Consider the following 23520-nt stretch of genomic DNA (forward strand, 5'->3'; position numbering starts at 1 on the left):
ATCAATACATAAGCAAGTTAACTAAAATTTACTCACTTACCTGCAATATTATTATCTGATAAACTTGAGCTCAATCTTCTGTACTTGCTTACTGCCTATAAGATTATCTGTCATTTGAATTTTCTCTTGATCTGTTTCAGCTAGGGAATCTATTCTCATCTTTCTTGATATACTGAATCTTAAACTTAATCGATCTTTGCTGTTGTTATCACTATCTCTTGCTTCATAGCTATACTGCTATGGAATCTGTAGTGGAGGTGATGAACATAGTTTTGTCAATTACAGAGGCGTGAATAAAATTCCACTCTGCCTCATACAACCGGTTCATGGTTTCTTTCTTCTGTCACTAGCTTTAAATCAACTTATTCAGTTCTTCTGCTTCTCACTACAAGAAAAAAGCTCAACAACAACGGTTAAAAACCGTTGTTGTAGGTAGTTTAAAACTGTTGTTAAAGGCTGTGTTGTTAAAGGGGGTGCCCAAAGACAACGGTTAAAAACTGTTGTCTTTGAGGCAAAGACAACGGTTTTACAACAGTGAAAAACCGTTGTCTTTTCCTTCAAAGACAACGGTTTTTAACTGTTGTTTTTTAGCGTGTAATAGGACATTCAACAACAGTTTTAAACTACATACGACAACGGTTAAAAACCGTTGTCTTTTTTCAAATAAAAAACAAAAAAAAATTAAAATTTAATATACAAATATTCAATATTATAAATCAATCCAAATTTAAAATTTCGAAAATAAAATTTAATATACAATTTTTTAGTATTACAAATCACTCGAATTCGAATCGTAATTCAATACACACTAGAAAATAGAACTATGAACTAATCTTAATAAACTTGAAACCCTCTTTTCAGCATAGATTAGCATCCATCTTGAGCTAGCTAGTACTGATTTCACAACTGCACATTCTTGACCTGATATTTTCGTAGACGCAGCAACAATCTCTTTTTCTTTAATATGTATATCCAAACTGTAAATTAATTCTTCAAACAAAAAAATCTATAAACATAATTCATTTAATAAATCAAATAAAACACTAATTATCAACAAATAGTATTGTATTATGTATATAAAATCTTTTTAAGTAAATGTTAATAATGGATGTCGACTTTCCACTACATAAATAATCAGTATATTAAAATAGGTCTCAAAGATCAAATAAAGAGTTCATTTAAATTTCAATTAAAAACCCATAAATCCTATGAGTTGATGAAAAAAAGGTTGGAACGAGCTAAAATCACCTCAAATCAAAGCTAACACAGGCTGGACAAAAAAGTATTAAACTTAAATAATTTCTTAGACTCATACAAGTTAAACAAATTCATAGTCAATTAAATGTTGGCATTTGGAGTTTTCATCATCTCCCTTTCCACTTCCCTAACTTTTTACACTTCTATGGTTAGTTTTATTTTTAGCTCATTCATGGGATTTTCAAAGCAAGCTTCCACATGTCTTAACAAACAAGAACTAAAGCAGGTGTTGACATCCTTTTGAAGTAATTTCTAAAGCAAACAAATAACCAAAAATTACTTGGATGTCAAATTAAACATATGAAAGTAAATGATCCATACAAATATGTATACTTGATTAACGAGTCTAGCAGTGGAAAAATTAAAATATTAGATCTCTGTTTAGGTCAAGCTATGGCCAGTGAATCAGGCAAGAGAAAAAAAATGATCCAGCCAAAGAAGGACGCAGGGGGTGATAAAAATTAGATATGAACGCCTGGTTTTGACATCTACTTTTTCATTACAGGACAACACAGAATACTTAATATGCTTGTCCATACCTTGAATGAGCTGATTCATCGCAGCAAATCTTTAAGAATTCAACCACACAATTGGGATTCGGGTCAAGAAAGAAAGCCACCTAATCATATCATAAGCAACAGAATAATTAAAATTATATCGATAATATAAAACAATTAAATACAACAGGAGAAAAATTAAACAGAGTAGTGATTCGAGTCACCATCCCGTGTTTGTCCAGCTCGAACAATTGCTCCATCTTCAATGTCATAGCCCTGCATAAGTGCCAGAAAGAGCGAATAAGATTTAAAATTTGCAAATTATTTCAGAATATATAATTCATCGAATCCAGTTCCAAGAACCGTACTAAAGCTTCCAATATATATCACCATAACATCGGAACACCCAAATATCGAATATAAAACTCTAAAAATCGAAACACCCCCTTTCATATTAAGCTGAATTTTTGTCCGATAAATGATAATGTGCTCTCTTGTTTTCAATGGTGGATTCAGAGGGCAATCGAATTTTACTTTGGATGGCGGCTTCGAGAGTGGACTCGGTGAGCAATCTACCACCAGCCTCGAACTCTTCCGATGATTCAACCTACAACAATATTCCAATTAATACATCAATATGGTGCAATAAATGCGACAATAACTAATTTAAATCAAGGCCAACAAATCCCATTTCTGGGCAGTACCTATATATACCTAAAAAAAACCGCTTGAAACACGGATAAGAAGCTGAAAATGATCTCAAATATTGTCACTAGAACAAGGTTCAGTTTCAATTATTTTGTCACTAGAGTGAGTCTTCCCTGCGCAAGATGATGGACTAGGTTCAGTGGCTTCATAATTTCTGTTTTTTGGTCAATTCCATATGCATCATATGTAAATAAAGTTTAACAAGATATCACAATCACCAATATGCATATATTAGGAAAATAATCGACAGATAAAACAGATAATCATATTATGGTGCTGGCATAAAAGAAAAGGAGCAAATAGATCCCACACTATGCTAGTGATCCGAATAATTAGGTGAAATACAAGATTAGGAAGAAAAATCAAACCTTCGTAGTTAATTCCAGCACAAGATCTGTACAAAATGACAAGCAGAAAGTATTTATCAAAATGAGCACTAAAACTCAACTCAAATTCCTAAATTTACAACACTAAATGTTTAAATTCAGATAATATTTCAAATGGAAACAGATCATTACAAATCAAGGGCTTATTGTGGAATCTGGTTCATCCATTGTAACTGCGGCTGAGGTGTCTGCTCTGGTGCAGGAAAATTACTCGATGTGGGAGAAAAATTTAGAGATTTAAGGCATACCAATTATCCCAGAAAAGTACAAAATAATATTTTCTTTTTAATTAGAAACAAATTTAGTTAAAATAACATAAACCTTCTTTCCAAAAAAAAAAACATAAACCTTATTTCATTGTTTGATCTAGTTATCGGTCAATTCACGTTCTGAATCCATCAGTTTGTACTTTCTTTTCAATTTTAGTCATTTGTAAGAGCATGACATTCGATGCGTCATCAGTGTTACGTCATCAGTGTCACGTCAACATTCTAATGAAAAAAAGATTACAATTGAAACAAATTAATACTGTATTTAAAATAGTGGACTATAAGAGTGTGGATTGACCGATAACATAAACACAAAAAAAAAACAAACAAACAAACAAACAAACATGCAAGTTCCATGGTCAAAATATAAACGTTTTTCTTTCAAAACAATTTAATATGAAATCATATATTGTAATTTTTATCACAAGGCAGGTATTTTTTAATCCTTAATGCCATAACATTGAAAAGCTTGTGCGTATAGTGTAGTATAGCTAGCATGCATATGATCGTTGACTAATAAGATACCTAAAGATTTCCTTTTGATGTATTCTAATTGTTTAACTGAGTGGGAAAAGAGAGAAAGAGAAAGGTCTTTCTTCTTCCTAGCTCTCACGGTCTAGCTAGGGTTTTCTTGTTCATATCTTCAATGAATTGAAGGGTAGATGATATATACATAAACGGGTTCTTGATTTTTTGTTTCGGGGAGGGATCGAAATGGATCTGATATATATATCGTTTGCTTGTCTCTATTGATGATGAAGTGAAGGCCAGGCCATTCTTTTTCTCTGCAAGTGAAACAGAATTTGGACAAGGAAATTGACCATAAAGCTCTACATGATACATTTTCTTCATTTGGGAACATTCTGTCGTGCAAAATAGTAACAAATGCGTCTGGTCATTCCATGGGCTATGGTTTTGTGCAATATGCAAGTGATGAATCTGCCCAGAAAGCTATTGAGAAGCTTAATGGCATGCTGTTGAATGGAAAGCAAGTCTATGTTGGACCCTTCCTTCGTAAGCAAGAAAGAGAGATGTCAGTTGACAAGACAGTATTCACCAATGTGTTTGTGAAAAATCTTTCTGAATCAACAACTGAAGAAGGAAGGGTCCAAAATAATATGATATATTTGATCACAATGTTCTCATAAAATGTTCCACATATATAAATCAAGAATCAAAATATATAAATCTAGAAAAAGAAACAATGATTTGAGTAATAATAAATATTTAAGAGATTGAGAGATAGGACGATAGCCATCTTAAACTAAGCATTAACAGAAAAAAAAACATCCAATCAAGAATTCAAACAAACAAAAATAAACAAATTGTAAAAAGTACCTTTACTTCCATCTGAAACTGGAGTGGAAGCCAAATCAGATAGAGATTCAGACAAGCTAGTGGAAATACCATTGCCGTGAATATTTTCACCTGCAGAAAAATTCCAGGAGCTCCCATGTATGAAAACTCAGTTGCATATTCATCCATCCATTGGTCATCTGAATGCTTCTGCTTATATAGCTCCTTAAAATCAAGGCATGCTCCTCTATATAAAGAAATTTTTTGATAATAAAGACAATAATTTGTTAAAAAATCTGCCTAAAACAATATAAGACCATGCCAATTAAAAATAGCTCAATAATATTACTATTCAAGAAATCATTCTCATTGAGGAAAATATATGAAAGATTAAAGAAATCAGTATCCTAGCCTATCATTTAGATTCTTATATTTGGGTTAGACTACCAGGTCACTGACACGTGAACTTTGTTCCACAATGTAAATCATGCAGAGAAACAAAACATATTAGTGGAACAAGCGATATAATTAATGAAAACAATTATTAATAAAGATTACAAAAACTAAGCATTATTTTTCCATCTACAAAGAATTTGAAATGGAAAGACCAGAATAAAAACATGAATATTGTAATCAAATAAGGAAGTTTTGAAGCACATCCCTTAGTGCACGTGCGTGTGCGCACACACACACAAAAGGAAGATCAACAAAAGCTCACCTCAAACGTGTGGCTCCAAATGTGTCTGCAAAGAAAACGTGGTCATCGAAGGCGAACCCTACCCACTGATCCATTTACTCGAAGCTAGCTCTAGCTAAGTTGTTTACTCGTTTCAAATCCATTCTAGAAAGTCTGGCATATTTTTTTCAAGTGATTTTGCATCAAATGACAAGTAGAAAGTGTGTAAATCAGTGACTATAACAATACACAAGTTTCGTACAAAAATTAGAATAAAATGATGATTTCAAGAGTGATAACCACTCATGCATAAATAAAGATCATTAAGTTTCCCATTAAAGTCACTCAACTGAAGAACATGAATTCTGGGAAAGCCTTCAGCTTCCTCTCTTTCTTTCTGAGTGTTATAACACCAATCCCCTGCACCGTGAATTTTGACTTAAAAACCGGAACAACTTATAAGATCAATGGCATAGTACACAACACAAAAATTACTATTTATAAGATCAATTGACATTCTTTAAAGTCGCAATACTGTCCTAGACAAAACTAAATGTAGAATAGCAAATAAGATGACTATTTAAAAGCTGACAAATAAATACTGAAGAGGACCATAGAAAAAAATAGATTAACGAGTCCAGGAACTTACTGCAGGGCTAGACCTTGATTTTCTGGCATACTCTGAAGCTTCTTCAGCACTTCTACCTTAGGACTAGCTGATTTCAGAAGAAACTTTAAATTTAAGAAAGAACGACGCAAGGTCTGACCTCGTGAAGCTTTTGTTTTCTTTCCATAACCATAGATGTTCAGAAATATTTCTCACCCGGATCCGAGACCATAGATTCTTTCAACTGGGATAGCGACTCCAGCAAGCTCTCGAAGCAAAGAACAACGATCCAAAAAAAATTTATACGCGAATCGTGGATATGGAATGGAGAGATGAGTCAACGAGACACCAAAATAAAGAACCTATCGGAAAAGAGAGAGATTAAAGGTTTTTACCAACTTTGAGAGGGTGGAGTTCCAGGGCTGAGAGCTGCGAATCCAATTCGGTGGCCGGAGGAATGTTGTATTCGGGCTGTTTTTGCTCACCGATTCGCGATCGATCGACGATTAGGGCGTTGGAGCTGTGTTGGGTCGAAGGGATGACGGGTTGGGGCTAGGGATTTCCAGATTGGGTTTTTTGTGTTCTCTCCTCTTAAGCGTATATGTATATGTATTAATTAATTAATTAATTAATTAATTAAATAATTAAAAAAAGAAGATAAAAAACCGTGTATGTATATGTATTAAAAAAAAAAGAGAAAAGATGATGTCAAAAAAAATAAAATAAAAGACCACAGTTTTTAAAACCGTTGTCGTAGACCCCAAAAACACGCTAATAGACAACATTTAATTAAAACCGTTGTCGTAGGTCATAAAAACACGCTCATAGACAACAGTCTATAAAAACCGTTGTCGTAGGCCCAAAATAAACGCTAATAGACAACGGTTTTAAAAAACTGTTGTCTTATGCCTCCAAAAGACAACGTTTTATAATAAACTGTTGTCATTTTTAATGAGAAAACGCCCAAAGACAACGATTTTGATTAAAACCGTTGTTATTGAGTGGAAGACAACGGTTTTGGCATAAAACCGTTGTCGATTGAGTGTTGTTGATTAGCATTTTTCTTGTAGTGTCTGTTTGACAAATTCTACTTTTCTATCTTCTCTATCACATACAGAAAGAAAAAATTATGTTTATTTATCTGCCAAACCATTTCAATAGCATTGCTTTTCAGTTATCTTTTCTTCACAATACACCAACTTTTACCAAGGCATGAAGTTGATATATAATCAGGCTGGTTCTATGTTCATCTAAATATTCTTCATTCGAACAACTGATCCAGCTCTTCAACTCAACCTCTTTCTAGCCATAGCACATTCTGTATCTTTCTGAGTTTGTGAATAATACCTCTGGAGTTGTTCAACTAACATACTCCTTTGTGCACTCATCTTATCTATCGATGCAAAACTTACCTCAACATTGCTCTGTTCTGTCTGAGATTCTCATTCTGGCTGGAATATGTTTTACTCTATAACAGAAGCAATATATAATGCAGATATTATAAAATACAATTCAGTATATAATATCATGCTTCTGTATATAACACATGCTTGCAATGTCTCATGCTTTTCACATAATACATGCTTATAACGAATTCAATTATTTAGATAAATTCAATAAATCATGCGTGCATATCATCTTATAAGCATGTAATTCTTAAATCTAGAGAGCAAGCAGTGTTCAATCAATTAATCATATTCTCATACAATTCTTCAAATAGAGTAAAGCATAACATGCAATACTATAAATGCATGTGACTCAATCTACCCCGCTCAATTTCTATCTTAGTCCAAGACTTTATGCTCTGATACCACATGTTGTGGGGACCTCGTGTGCTAATCTCATCTTATGGGGAAATTAATGAATAAACATCATTAATTAGAAAATAATAATTCAAGCTGAATAAAATTAACCAGAACATTTGGCGACGCAAAACTATACATTTGGCGATGCACAATCATGTCGCGGAAAGAACTAATTTTTTTTATAGAACAGCCCCACACACGGACCTTGGTTCGGACCATGCACGGACCATGGCACGAGGTTTGTGAATCTTCTGGACATGGGTCCGTGCCCAAGGCTGAAATCAACAATATAGAGATTGCCAAAACAGTAGGCTACACGGACCTTGGCATGGGGAATGCACGGGGTCTGTGTCTTGCACTCAAAATTCAACAATAAAGCTTTTCAAATCTGAAAAATAATACAATCTACATATAAGATTATCAACATGATTCTATATACTTGACATGCATTTAAACATCAATCTACATATCTGTAATACATGAATTCTCAAGTATAAATCAATACTCGAGAACAACATATACAAATATGCTTGTTGTTCTAACATGTTTACCAAATATATTCATCTGCTTAAAACCCGAGTCACCACTTCTAATATTTCAATCTCGTGTTATCCAAGCCATATCTGACTTGCTTATGCACCAACTTGATGCAATGCACACTTACAAACAAAGAAATAGCCGGATAATTCCAGTGAGAATAAAATCTCAGTATAAACGACATGCATATGCCTCATATAACCATAATAAATCTATATGCTATAATAATCTTAAATCTCAAACATGTAAAAACATGTCAATCATAGAAGCATAATTGAATCTTCATTCATATAACATAACTATTCAGTTACAGCAAAATCAAATCAATCATATAAATACATTCATATCTTGAATGACATATAATCACATGCTAGCATTTATAAATGCATATTCTAAACCATAGAAATCTCTAGGTTAATGCATAAATGCAATGCATGTTTCAAGGAATAGTCTATCAAATCTGATACCAATAAATCTTAGTTCTTGGGATCCGGGGAAATAAAATCTTTAACCGACCACCAACTTACCCAATAGAGGTGGCGTTAAATATCTCAATTCCCCTGACTTTGGTGCAAATATAATGAATCTTCTAGCTCTGGAAGTAAATCTACATTCCGTGCCACTCAACTATAGCCCTCCAAACGTCATTTCGCAATCTAGGTCAATCAGCCCTCTATGCTTTTCGAGGTAGGGTTCAAGATGAATGCAACATAATCTTGATGCATTAAATCATACAAATACTGATAAACATCTTGAACACATAATTCAATAATCATTCAAAGCATCAATAACAAGTAAATCACATAAGAGCACTTAAATAGATAAGTATGTGATTTTAGGAAACTCGATAATCAAAACGATCTCGATTTGTTCTTACCATCTTATTTAATGTCTATCATACCTTTAGTCAGATGCAAGTATCTGAACATGTGTAAGTCTTGATCAATTACAAACTATCAAAATTCTGCTCTTCACAATCTTCTCAAGCCCTTTCTTGATCTCATTTCTGCTTCAATATTCAAACGGCTCGAACTCGATGACTCGACTTGGATAATCTTTCGCTTCAATTCTGAAATGAATTTATAACATAGCTTAACATAAGCTTTCATTCACATTTCAATCTCATCAAATCTGAAACCATTACAAGACTTGATTGTTCGTTCAAAATCAAAACCGGTGGCGTAAAGGTTCGAAACCGAATTTCCAAAAGCATAAACATCATCTCATCAATCATATAAACTCATCATCATCACCACTTCAGCAGCTACATTTCGAATTATACAGCCCCCAAAATTCAGTATTTCGAAAATTCTTTCAAAAATAAAAAAAATGTTCAAACGACGATCTTTTCTCAATCCGTCTTAGATATGCTATCATCGTATATACTAGAACACCTTTATACAATCAAATCTTAAATCGTACAACATCATAAAATTCAAACATTATAGAACTTCTTAAAACTTACGTCAAAATGTATTAGTCAAAGCTGTGATTGCAAATATATGATCTATCATAAATTCTACCGGCCGGATCAAAAGAAACGTTCTTCAAAATAAAGAAATTAACTTAGCTTTCAATTTTTCTCCTTCTTCTCGACTTCTAGTGTTTCAATCTGATGGAGAATTCAATTCACCTAATTATTTACATCACACGTGTGATTTTCCACTTGCAATAGGGAAATTGCACTTTGGCCCATAAATTTTGTCTTATTTGCAAACTAGTCCCCGGACAAGCGATTTAACTCAATTTCAATCCTAAATAATTTAAGAATAGTAGAATTTAATTCTAAACTCTAAATATTTTCAAATTAAATATTCTCGGATTAAAATTATATCATTTTGGACCTTATCGCATTTTAGTCCTTGAACTTCTCAATTTTTTGCAAATCGGTCCTTCTTCAATTCTTTTCTTCTAAATCAATCCTTTTCATATTTAAACTCATAATTTAAATCTTAAATCCCGTAAATATTCAATTCAAATATTATAATCTTTTAATTTAAGAATTCCGGATATTAAAATCTTAAAATCTATAAATTCTCAAATTAAATATTTTCGATCCGAAATTTAAATCTCTAGTTCCAGAAATTTTCAAATTCATATTTTCTCATATTCAGAATTTAAATCTCAATTTCGTAATTCATAACTTAATATTTTCGGGCCTTACAACATGCAAGCACATATCATATAAAAATAATATCTTGAGAAGGTCTTATGCATGCATGATCTTAAAACATATGCGAAACACTAAGTCATAAAAATAATCATAATACATAACAAAAATAACTCATGTCATAATCATAAAAATCATCAGTGTGATTCATATATGTGATGTGTGGACTGTAAACATAAGCGATTGATCAATCTAGCTATAAAACCAACGTACGTAGAGGCGAGGTTCACCCAACATTAACACGGGGATTACCTAGACCTCTTATGTCACTTCACCCAACCTTAACACGGGGATCCATATGTAACACCCCAAAAATTTATTACCAAATTAATTGGTAATTAGAATAATTATGGAGTGGATAAAATATTTATTGCGACCAACTGAGTTACAGAGTGTATTTATAAAATACACGTGTCAATTAGTCAATGGGTTTGACTATTTCTGGATATCTGGTAATATTGGAATTTTTGAGATAATTATTGAGATATCGGAATTAAAATAATTATTTATGCCAGATAATTTAATTTAGAAGAATATTTGACCGAGTTGACTGGTAAAAGTCTTTGTTGACTAGTCATGGTCTAAGTGAGACTCAATAATTAATTTGATAAATTATAAGTGTAATTGACTGGTCAAAGTCAACAATTTCAGAAAATAGTGTTAATAGTTGTGGGGTGTGTGTACCAAAAAAATATCAGAATAGAGACTAATTTTACCAGTTTGATATCAAAAAAATTAGTCCGGATCAGAAAATTATTGATTTGATATAGATCTCAAAACTCACACTGAAACACACTCAAGAAAACACAGATCAAATATTTTCTCCCGAATTTTCCCGGAATTCTCGACTTTACTATAGCAGTCAATGTTTTTTCCTTCGTCGGCCGTCCGTCGGAGCTCCGATGGAAAATCCGAAAGGTCACTTTGTAGCTGAGATCAAGAAGAGTCTATTGGTACCAAGAAATCAAAGATCCGACGGTTGGATCGCCGGGAAATCGATGAAGAACAGTCGGAATTTGCGCGGGTACTGTTCATCATCTTCTTCGTCTGAAAATTCGAGATTCAAGCTCGTTTTTGTTAGTTTTTGAGTTGCTACATGGTAGTAGGATGTTTGAAGATCATTTACCAAGCTTTTTTCAGCATTTTTCGTGAGAAAATCGGATGGATCTAAGCTTGGAAGCTCACGCCGCCGCCGACTATTTTTCTCCGATCTACGTCGCCTCGATGGTCCGATCCGGTCGTGGCCTAGTGCGTTGGAATCTTCTCATCAAGATCTACAAGCCTGTAAAATTTCAGAATTTTTGGAGCTGTTTTGCGATTTTCCGACGACCATTGTCGCGCCGCCGCCATCGCCGCCGTCTTCTCCGGCGAGCCACCGACCTCCGATGTGTTAACCATTTTTGACCGGTTCGACGTGATGGATCCAAATATCCAAGTTTCGAATCGAGATTCAAAATCGTGAAGCGGTGAGAACGCAATTAAGTTAGGAAATTTTTGGTCAAAGTTTGACCAAAGTTGACCAGGGTTGACTTTTGACCATTGTGTGATTTTTCGCAGATTGAAAGCTAATTGAGGATATTTAGAGGCAGAAATCAGCAATTTAGGGATTTTTGCTTCCAGAATTGGATAATTATGAGATTCCCGAGTCCCGATATGCGCAACCACAATCGTATAAGTTTTTCGTGCGTTTTAAACGCAAAGGCACGTTTTACCCTTCCTTTCTCACACCATTTAGATCAGTATATTCATTGTTTTGATTATTAAATTGTGTTGTTGCATTTGTATGTGGATATAGTAGCTCAAATTTTAACGCATACATTATTCACGTTTTTTATGTATTGTGAATGATTTTTCTGTCATGACTAGTTCTTAGTTGGTGTTCACTGGTTGATGGCTGCGTTAGGTCCCTTTGGGTCTTGGTTTAAGATGTCTTGAACTAGTGTCGTCTAGGTGAACAGATGGATGGTTGTAAGTGTGGTCTATCAAACGGGCAGCTTAGGCAGAGCTCGGGCAAGTGGGTTGTCCGGGTCAGGTCAAGTGTATTAGGTTCATATGTTATGGTTTGGGTCTGAATTTTGGGCCGAGTAATTTATTTAAGAGTTTAAGTATTTAGTTTATTCATTTGGCTTAATTTAGTTATTGAGCCTAAAATGTTTATTGGGTTTAACTTATTTATTGGGCTTAAGTTGTTTATTTGGGATATGTTGGAAAACTGGCGAGTTCCCAGACCAATTACGATTGATACCCAGTGCAGCGGAAGTTTAAAATTTTTCATGGAACGTTTCCATGGTATGGGTATCAACCGTTCATCGATTGAATTACGTGTGTGTAAAATTTAAATAACAATTAAATAAATTTTACCTCAAATCTCGCAACGAGATTAATGGACACCAACAGAACAATTCTGCTCTTGTTGTCTCTCCCTGGAACCGATGAACGCCTTCAATCAGGTCCACGAACAGAGGTTTAATCCCTCTGATAGATTGCACTAGAAAATCTATCAGAAGTTTTCTGCGAAGAGAATACACGAATTTGATTCGTTATTCCTTACTGCGATTCAAAATCACAGACCGGAATTTTCTCTGACAGAGTAGGGAGGGGGCGGCCAAAAACGTTTTTGAGAGGCTAGGGTTTTCGAAAAATTGCTCTCAAAATAATGACCTGTTGTGTGTAATTTCTGTACTGAAATAACTTATTTATAATGCAGGCCACTAACACCTTAGGGCCCATTAGTCATAAGCTGGGGCCCGACAAGCAAAGCCCGCTCGTTCAGAAATTAATATAAAATTCATCGTGACTCCGATTGATGAAACGATTTCACCAATGTGCACAGAAACCATTTCTGCACGTTTTAAAGTCAAAATAAATTTTCCTGAATCCGAATTCAGTGGTTTTCAAAAATGTCCATCCCTATGTCATTTTAGGAAATCCTACTCCCTTACTCTTATTTAAGAAGTCCAACTCCTTAGTTCATTAAATTTAACTCTTTAAATTTAACTATCTCAACGGGGATTAAAACTCCATTACACTGTGTGACCCTCAATGGTTCAGGGATACAGCTAGCCGTGGGCTCACAACTCCTTGTGACTCGGAACAACACTTTCCGACTTGCCCAACGAATCATGGTAAAGCGCCTAGCAACATCGCCCCATGATTCCCTAGGTATCACTGATAGTGCCTACAAGAACCAGTAGATTTTGGTTAACGTACAGTACGGTCCCTTCATCCATATATCCCGATCGAATCAACAACCATTGGTATATCGAGAGTCGCTCAAGATTCGATAACTATGCAATACATCTTGAAGATCAAATTAGTGACATCGCATGTGCTACTAAGAAACCATTTCTTAAATCACATCAAGTACTCTGGCCAGAGATTTGTCACACTAATATCTCCTCAGATCGCATAGGATATCCACACTCGCAAGTATGTGGTGAATCCTTGACAACAATGCATTGACTCCTATATGTGTCGTAACTGTACCCAATCTCGACACCTGATGACCCCTTCAGAGTCGGTAAACGAGTCAAAGCACAGTACTAGCATATAGAGTCTCCATGATGTTTCAAGTCGTAAGGACTAATGGTGTACAACCAAAACCGCGGACTTTATCCACTCGATAAGTGATAACCACTTGGAAAGTCCGGATAGGGTAGTTCGACTATTCATCCTATGAATATCCATTTGCATGCTTCGAACATCTCCATGTTCCCTACCAATGAAACGTGGTACTCCGCATCGCAAATGCTAGTCTCAAACTCGAGCGATCCTTATCCTTATTATCGGACGGCTCAATCGACTAGGAACGGTTTTAGAATATACAGTGACTATAAGATGTATTTCATGATAGACATCTCCATGTTCTACCACATCTTACATACACTATAGTATATTCAAGGTCTTTATCAAAACAACAATAGTATATCACAATATAACAATATGAAGTAATATAAAGTCATTGCCATAAAAGTGTAAATAATATTAAACAAAAGATTGTTTATACAAAGAGTCAACAAAGCCCATAGCCACACAGTTGGCTCACTGGGCACCCACTCTTACAATCTCCCACTTGCCCTATAGCCAACTAGTCATACTACGTAGACCCATTGCTTCGCGATGTTTGTCAAACAATGGTCCTGGCAAAGGTTTAGTAAGTGGATCAGCGATATTGTCTGCAGAGGCCACTCGTTCGACACTGATGTCTCCTCTTTCCACAATCTCCCGGATTATGTGGTATTTCCTCAGTACGTGTTTGGATCTTTGATGAGACCTTGGTTCCTTTGCTTGAGCAACGGCACCCGTGTTGTCGCAGTACACCGGGACTGGACCAACAAATTCAGGAATGACGCCCAACTCTTGGACGAAATTCCTCATCCAAACGGCCTCTTTAGCAGCAGCTGATGCTGCAATGTATTCAGCCTCAGTGGTGGAATCCGCTGTGGTGTCCTGCTTGGAACTCTCCAAGAGACAGCACCGCCATTGAGCATGAACACAAATCCAGAGGTTGACTTCGAGTCATCCACATCACTTTGGAAGCTAGAGTCGGTATAGCCTTCCAGTTTGAGTTCTCGTCCTCCATAAACCATGAATATATTCTTAGTCCTTCGCAAGTACTTAAGAATGTCCTTCACGGCTTTCCAATGCATCTGACCAGGATTAGACTGATATCTGCTCGTGACACTCAGAGCAAATGCTACATCCGGTCTGGTAGATATCATCCCATACATGATACTACCTATAGCTGACGCATATGGTACATGTGTCATATTCTCTATCTCTGCATCAGTCTTGGGACACATAGACTTGGATAGAGAAACTCCATGACACATGGGTAGATGTCCTCTCTTGGACCCATCCATTGAAAACCGTTTCAATATGGTATCGATGTAGGTTGATTGAGTGAGTCCTATCATTCTCTTAGATCTATCCCTATAGATCTGTATCCCAAGAATGTAGGATGCCTCACCCAAATCCTTCATCGAAAATCTACCTGATAACCATATCTTTGTTGACTGCAACATCCCTACATCATTCCCAATGAGTAGGATGTCATCAACATAAAGTACTAAGAATGTCACCGCATCCTTAACTACCTTTTTGTACACGCAAGGTTCCTCCGGGTTCTTGATGAAACCAAAGTCTTTAATTGTTTCATCAAATTTCTGGTTCCAACTTCTTGATGCTTGTTTTAGACCATAAATTGATCTCTGAAGCTTGCATACCTTATGCTCGCTTCCTATGGATGTGTACCCCTCAGGCTGCTTCATATAGATTTCTTCCTTAATGTCTCCATTAAGAAAAGCAGTCTTCACATCCATTTGCCATATCTCATAGTCATACCATGCAGCTATGGCAATAAGGATTCTTATGGACTTGAACATAGCAACTGGTGAAAAGGTTTCATCATAGTCAACTCCTTGCCTTTGAGTATAACCTTTCGCCACCAATCGCGCCTTGTAGGTCAATACCTTACCATCAGGCCCAAGCTTTCTTTTGTAGATCCATTTACACCCTATTGGAACAATTCCATCGGGAGGATCCACTAAAGTCCAGACTTGGTTAGTATGCATCGAATCCAATTCTGACTGCATAGCTTCAAGCCATAAATTCGAATCCGCATCAGAAATTGCTTCCTTGAAGCTTCTTGGATCACATCCAATGTCGGGTTCATCTTGACCCTCTTCAAGAAGAAGACCATATCGAACTGGAGGTCTAGAAGTCCTCTCGGATCTTCTAGGTGCAGGCGTGTCCAGCAATGGTTCCTGAGGTGTGGGATCGTTATTTTGTATTTCGGGTTCTTCTCGAACTTCTTCGAGTTCCATCATCTCGCCTTTCTTATCCAATAAGAACTCCTTCTCCAAGAAGGTGCATTCCGCGAAACAAACACCTTTGTTTCAGCAGGATAATAGAAATAATATCCGATTGAATTCTTCGGATACCCCACAAAATAACACAAGCTGGATCGACTATCCAACTTATCTCCCACTGTCCGCTTCACGTAAGCAGGACATCCCCAAATCCTCAAGTACGAATACTTAGGAGCTTTGCCATTCCATAACTCGTATGGTGTTTTGTCCACTGCTTTAGTGTGGACGTTGTTCAACAACAATACCGCCGTTTCAAGCGCATAGCCCCAAAACGAAGGTGGAAGCTCAGTGAAGCTCATCATAGATCGAACCATGTCCAACAAAGTTCGATTACGACGCTCCGATACACCATTAAGCTGTGGTGTCATAGGAGGAGTCCACTGAGAGAGAATCCCATTCTCTTTCAGATAGTCCAAAAACTCGGTACTCAAGTATTCTCCACCTCGATCCGATCGAAGTGCTTTAATACTTTTACCTAGCTTGTTTTCTACTTCAGCCTTGAATTCTTTGAACTTTTCAAATGCTTCAGACTTATATTTCATTAAATATAAATACCCATACCTTGAATAATCGTCAGTAAAGGTAATGAAGTAGGTGTGGCCATATTGAGTCCCAACTCTAAATGGTCCACAAACATCTGTATGGATCAAATCCAACAGATTTTGACTACGTTCAGGCTTCCCCTTAAAAGGAGATTTAGTCATTTTCCCTTTTAGGCAGGATTCACAACTAGGTAGAGAGTTAATATCAGACATATCAAACATGCCCTCTCCCACTAGCTTGTTCATCCTCCTTGAGGAAATATGACCTAGTCTAGCGTGCCAAAGGTTTGCCGGGTTTTGACTATCGATTTTCCTTTTGTTTGTTGTCGCCGGTTTGTCAATACAATTTACTGGAACGTCTTTTAGTTTTAAATTGTATAGATCGTTTTCAAGTTGTCCATTTCCAATTAAACATTCATTCTTGTAAATACTGCAAATCCCATTCACAAAATTACAAGAATAACCATCTCTATCAAGCATAGAAATAGAAATAATGTTTTTAATTAAATCTGGCACAAATAAAACATCTCTCAACAATAATTTAAAACCATTCTGCAAAATCAAACAAACATCTCCAATGGCCGTAGCTTCAACTCTGGAACCATTCCCGAGCCTCAGCTGGGGTCTCACCCATTCTAAGCCTGCGACTTCTTGTCATCACCTGCAAATCATTGCAAATGTGAAACCACATCCGGTATCCAATACCCAAGAAGTTGTATTAAGTGACATGTTTATTTCGATATAGAACATACCCTTTGCAGTTCCCAACTGCTCAAGATACTCCTTGCAGTTGCGCTTCCAATGACCCGGCTTCTTGCAGTAATGGCAAACATCCTTGGATTTTCCATCGTTTGAAGCCTTTGTCTTTTGCTTCTTCTCGGGTTCCACTTTCTTGGGTGGGGCAGAACGTTTCTTGCCCTTCATACTTGGCCCCTTCTTAGCAGAAATGAGGAGCCCACCAAGAAAGCTGGCTTATCCTTCTTAAGTGTGGATTCATATGTAACGAGCATATTGACCATCTCTTCAAGGGTGGCCTCTATCTTGTTCATATTAAAATTTATCACGAATCCATCAAATGAAGAAGGAAGAGATAGAANCNGNAAGTCCACATTGAGTTCATGCTCCAACACCAAATCAAGGGTCGCTAACTTCTGTATGAGCCAAATCACTCGTACCCCATGATCACGGACCGAAGTCCCTTCACGCATGCGGCACGTCATCAACTCCTTAACAGTAGAGAACCTTTCAGCCCTCGACTGAGCCCCAAAAAGTTCCTTGAGTTGCGTGTGAATGTCAGCAGCATTCACCGTGTCCTCAAATCGCCTCTGGAGTTCATCAGACATCGAGGCTTGCATATAGCATTTGGTCTTGATGTCATGGTCACACCATGCATCAAGTTTGGCCAATTCCTCCGGACTTATGTCAGCTGGTGCTTCCTTCGGAGGTGCTTTCTCTAACACGTAGAGCATTTTCTCCGAAGTTAAGACAATCTTCAACTTTCGGAACCATTCCGTATAGTTGGCGCCAGTCAGCTTGTTTTGTTCGAGGATCGAGAATAAAGGATTTCGCGAATTCATTGTATGAAATACTGAAAAGGAAAAACAGACATATATCAATGATTGTTTAACAATTTACTAAGACATAAAATAGGCGAATTTAATTTTATGAATCTCACTCCCACTATTTTTAAACGATTTCACCACCCTCTAGTGAAAACGGGAAACTTTTTCCTTAGTGAGAACATGGAGTCCAATTGACAAACTTATGGTCCCGAATAATATCAGCCAACCATAATTCTCAAAAGGTAGAGCCCAATTGCTTCCAAAGCAACCCCCATGTATTTACCTCATGTCCAATAAGGGCCCAATAATATGACGCCGTTTAAAGTGACATGTCAAGATGACCCATCAATATTAAGTTGTGATGGACGGTCGCCATGTGGATCCCCCAATAATATGAGCCGATCCCATGGGAGTTCCACCCAACTTACAACATTTGTCGATCCAATGTACAGCTTTCCGACGAACGGGCCCCCCCAATAATATGAGCCGGACCGTATCCGCGGGTAGCATCACATACATTGACCGTTGATGGAAGGTAGGAACATTTAAACAATATTTAAATTTCCTTTATTTATCTTGATATAAATTTTAAATCATATTTAAAATGAGGGATTTTATTTATAAAAATATTTGTCTCATCATTTTAATTTATTGCATGCATTGCCGGATTCACGCAATTTATGTCTAAACATGCATACAATCATAATATCACATATTATATAGGATGATCGATTCCATTTCTAATTGACCCGTGGTTGCCAATCACGGGTCTTAGTCCAATCCTAGGTAATATGCAGTATGCAAATGCAATCCTATTACATATGCTTCCAATTTACATTTCTTCAGTCTTCATTGTCTGCTGGGCCCACCATCTTCAAATCTTGATCTCCCACTAAATCTAATGTATTTACAATTAAATAACAATGACAAGTAGGGGATACATTTTTAGGGGGTGGGAACGGGCTATAAACCAAGCCCACTTTTATTACATATGACATTCATATCGGGCCATAAACCAGGCCCATTAATAAAACCAACAACAATAAAGACAAAATGTAAATTCCTAACATACACCTACAAAATTGGTCATGGCAATCGATCATCCTTATCCAATAACATTTAATTCAAAATTAATTTATTGGATAACATGCTGTGGCAATTCAAATTTAAACAAGATAAAATCATATTTTATATATAAAATCACATTTCACATATAAAATCATATTTTATCTCCATATCAAATGAAATCATATTTTATCTATAAAATCCAATTTTACAAATAAAATCATATTTTATCTAATATATCATAAGATCATATCTTATCATCAATTGTACCAAAATAATTGATTTCAAAATTCAATTTACGGATAAAATATTAAAATTTTCCAAAAATTCAAATTTATCCAAAATCAATTTTAAAATTTACGGACTCGAACAATTCGATCCGAAATCTCGTGAACCAATCAAAAACAATTTTTGACCGGACCAAAAATAAAATTTAAATATTAAAATTAATAAAAATTAAAAATTAATTTTTCCCGCGGGCCACCCGGGACACTCCCGGGTTGGCCCGCACCCGGGCGCGGGCCGGGGGCAGCCCGGCTGCCCCCTTAGGGCAGCGCCTGGCGCCGCCCCTGGGCGGCGCCGTGCGCTGCCCTGGGCGGCGCCGAGCGCCGCCCTGCGCAGCGCCCAGCGCTGCGCTGGGCGGCGCCGAGCGCCGCCCCTGGGCAGCGCCGAGCGCTGCCCTGCGCAGCGCCCAGCGCTGCGCTGGGCAGCGCACAGCGCCGCCCTGGGCGGCGCCGTGCGCCGCCCTGGGCGGCGACGGTCGCCGCCTTGGGCGGCGCTGTGCGCCCCCTTTGGGCGGCGCCGTGCGCCGCCCGGGGCAGCAACAATTGCTGCCCCACCGGGCAGCGATCCAATCGCTGCCCGGGTTTTGCCCCGAAAAATTTTTTTTTTTTATTAAAAATATTTATTTTGTTTCATAAACCGAGACTCAAAAATTTTGTACAATTGATTATTCAATCGATTGATCTGAGCAACCTGGCTCTGATACCACTGTTGGAAAAACTGGCGAGTTCCAGACAATTACGATTGATACCCAGTGCAGCGGAAGTTTAAAATTTTTCATGGAACGTTTCCATGGTATGGGTATCAACCGTTCATCGATTGAATTACGTGTGTGTAAAATTTAAATAACAATTAAATAAATTTTACCTCAAATCTCGCAACGAGATTAATGGACACCAACAGAACAATTCTGCTCTTGTTGTCTCTCCCTGGAACCGATGAACGCCTTCAATCAGGTCCACGAACAGAGGTTTAATCCCTCTGATAGATTGCACTAGAAAATCTATCAGAAGTTTTCTGCGAAGAGAATACACGAATTTGATTCGTTATTCCTTACTGCGATTCAAAATCACAGACCGGAATTTTCTCTGACAGAGTAGGGAGGGGCGGCCAAAAACGTTTTTGAGAGGCTAGGGTTTTCGAAAAATTGCTCTCAAAATAATGACCTGTGTGTAATTTCTGTACTGAAATAACTTATTTATAATGCAGGCCACTAACACCTTAGGGCCCATTAGTCATAAGCTGGGCCCGACAAGCAAAGCCCGCTCGTTCAGAAATTAATATAAAATTCATCGTGACTCCGATTGATGAAACGATTTCACCAATGTGCACAGAAACCATTTCTGCACGTTTTAAAGTCAAAATAAATTTTCCTGAATCCGAATTCAGTGGTTTTCAAAAATGTCCATCCCTATGTCATTTTAGGAAATCCTACTCCCTTACTCTTATTTAAGAAGTCCAACTCCTTAGTTCATTAAATTTAACTCTTTAAATTTAACTATCTCAACGGGGATTAAAACTCCATTACACTGTGTGACCCTCAATGGTTCAGGGATACAGCTAGCCGTGGGCTCACAACTCCTTGTGACTCGGAACAACACTTTCCGACTTGCCCAACGAATCATGGTAAAGCGCCTAGCAACATCGCCCCATGATTCCCTAGGTATCACTGATAGTGCCTACAAGAACCAGTAGATTTTGGTTAACGTACAGTACGGTCCCTTCATCCATATATCCCGATCGAATCAACAACCATTGGTATATCGAGAGTCGCTCAAGATTCGATAACTATGCAATACATCTTGAAGATCAAATTAGTGACATCGCATGTGCTACTAAGAAACCATTTCTTAAATCACATCAAGTACTCTGGCCAGAGATTTGTCACACTAATATCTCCTCAGATCGCATAGGATATCCACACTCGCAAGTATGTGGTGAATCCTTGACAACAATGCATTGACTCCTATATGTGTCGTAACTGTACCCAATCTCGACACCTGATGACCCCTTCAGAGTCGGTAAACGAGTCAAAGCACAGTACTAGCATATAGAGTCTCCATGATGTTTCAAGTCGTAAGGACTAATGGTGTACAACCAAAACCGCGGACTTTATCCACTCGATAAGTGATAACCACTTGGAAAGTCCGGATAGGGTAGTTCGACTATTCATCCTATGAATATCCATTTGCATGCTTCGAACATCTCCATGTTCCCTACCAATGAAACGTGGTACTCCGCATCGCAAATGCTAGTCTCAAACTCGAGCGATCCTTATCCTTATTATCGGACGGCTCAATCGACTAGGAACGGTTTTAGAATATACAGTGACTATAAGATGTATTTCATGATAGACATCTCCATGTTCTACCACATCTTACATACACTATAGTATATTCAAGGTCTTTATCAAAACAACAATAGTATATCACAATATAACAATATGAAGTAATATAAAGTCATTGCCATAAAAGTGTAAATAATATTAAACAAAAGATTGTTTATACAAAGAGTCAACAAAGCCCATAGCCACACAGTTGGCTCACTGGGCACCCACTCTTACAGGATAAAGTGTTATTTGGGCTTGAATGAATTGATTTATTTATTGAGCCAATCTTATGAGGCTTAAGATAGTTATTGGAGACTTAATTTAATAAATGAGTTAAATTTGTTAATGGGCCTAATTTTAATTTATTTGGTTGGGCTAAGTTTTAAGTTGGACTGAGTACTATTGGACCAATATTAGTCTAATTGGATCAATTTAAGTGTGATTGGGCTAGTCTAAATATTATTGGGTCATTTTAAGTATTAATGATTTAATCTAAGTGTTATCGGACAAATATGATTTTAATGGCTTAGTTAAGGAGCAGCAACTCGAACTAGCCAATGACAAACAAAAGAGTCCGTAAATATATATTTAATAGATGTATATGTATATTTTGATATAAGTATAATTTTTATGGAAAATGAATTAAATATATTTACGGGCATAATTTTAAGTTCATGATTCATGCATGTATTTTATGTTAATATTAAGGGCATGTAAAGGAAATAATTTTGGGAAGTTGATTTGAATTGTGACAATTATGTTCAGGAGCCTACGGATCCCCGTGTTAAGGTTGGGTGAAGTGGCATAAGAGGCGTAGGGAATCCCCGTATTAAGGTTGGGTGAACCTCGCCGCCGCGTATGTTGGTTTAGAGATTGATCAGTCGCTTATGTTTATGGTCACACTTCACTGATATGACCCACAGGAAATGATTTTTATGTTTATGACATGAAAATGCTTATGTTATGTATTATGTTACGTATTATGTTATGATTTAGATTACGATGCAGTTTATGCATGCGATTTTACGATCATGCATGCATTAGAATCCTCAGGTTATTTTTATATACGTTATGTGCTTGCATGTGGTTTTATTTAGTAGTACTCGTTATTAAAGGTAGAGCATGTTGGGCCTTTAGGCTCACTAGATCTAAATGGTGTGCAGGTGAGTTTTATGTTATTCAGGAGGTTGTGGTCCCGACTGGTGGTAAAGACCTCTGTGCATCCGTGGCGAGCTAGCACACCCGTGACCTTCGCCAACTCATGTTTCAGTTGATTTAGTTTATGATAAAATATTTTATGTATTGAGCTATTTTCCGCACATGTTTACTATTTCTCATTAGTTTGCTTACTTTTGAGATTATAGTCGTTTGCATGGATTTTAACCTGTTCGAGTTTTTAAACTTTTAAGATTCAATCTATTTTTATTATGCATTAAATTTTATGAAAATATATTTTAAGTATAGATGCATATATGTATGGGCATATATGTAATATTTTTTTTAAAAAAAAAGTTTACTTCGAGTTTGGTTCGTTTCATTTTGTATCAGAGCAAGGTCCTTGGAGGGTTGGCTAGCCTACTACGTGGAGCTCAAAAGTCTCACTGCCATTCTGTGAGTTTTTAAATGCTTTTAATTATGTTTTACGAATGGGACCCATGAGTT

At 36.8% G+C, this 23520-nt stretch overlaps 1 protein-coding gene across 6 annotated transcripts; it reads right to left on the reverse strand.

Annotated features, from left to right (window-relative positions):
• Positions 1 to 732: 732 nt before the first annotated feature.
• LOC140893011 (COP1-interacting protein 7-like) lies at positions 733 to 6253 on the reverse strand. 6 transcript variants are annotated; one of them, XM_073302083.1, is made up of 11 exons: positions 6092 to 6253; positions 5913 to 5962; positions 5739 to 5805; positions 5440 to 5509; positions 5132 to 5263; positions 4456 to 4660; positions 2831 to 2856; positions 2289 to 2361; positions 1979 to 2030; positions 1797 to 1876; positions 733 to 990 (listed from the first exon to the last, which is right to left on the reverse strand). In XM_073302083.1, the coding sequence occupies exons 5-7, from the start codon at positions 5203 to 5205 to the stop codon at positions 2839 to 2841; spliced, it is 297 nt and encodes a 98-aa protein (XP_073158184.1). In that variant the 5' UTR covers positions 5206 to 5263; positions 5440 to 5509; positions 5739 to 5805; positions 5913 to 5962; positions 6092 to 6253; the 3' UTR covers positions 733 to 990; positions 1797 to 1876; positions 1979 to 2030; positions 2289 to 2361; positions 2831 to 2838. The 6 variants fall into 6 exon arrangements, with proteins under 6 accessions (XP_073158184.1, XP_073158185.1, XP_073158186.1 ...); XM_073302084.1 differs by adding an exon at positions 2469 to 2575 and having other exon boundaries at positions 5913 to 6253; XM_073302085.1 differs by adding an exon at positions 2459 to 2575 and having other exon boundaries at positions 5913 to 6253.
• Between the last annotated feature and the right edge of the window lie 17267 nt (positions 6254 to 23520).

This window comes from Henckelia pumila, chromosome 3, assembly GCF_033568475.1.
Source record: "Henckelia pumila isolate YLH828 chromosome 3, ASM3356847v2, whole genome shotgun sequence".
NCBI lineage: Eukaryota > Viridiplantae > Streptophyta > Magnoliopsida > Lamiales > Gesneriaceae > Henckelia > Henckelia pumila.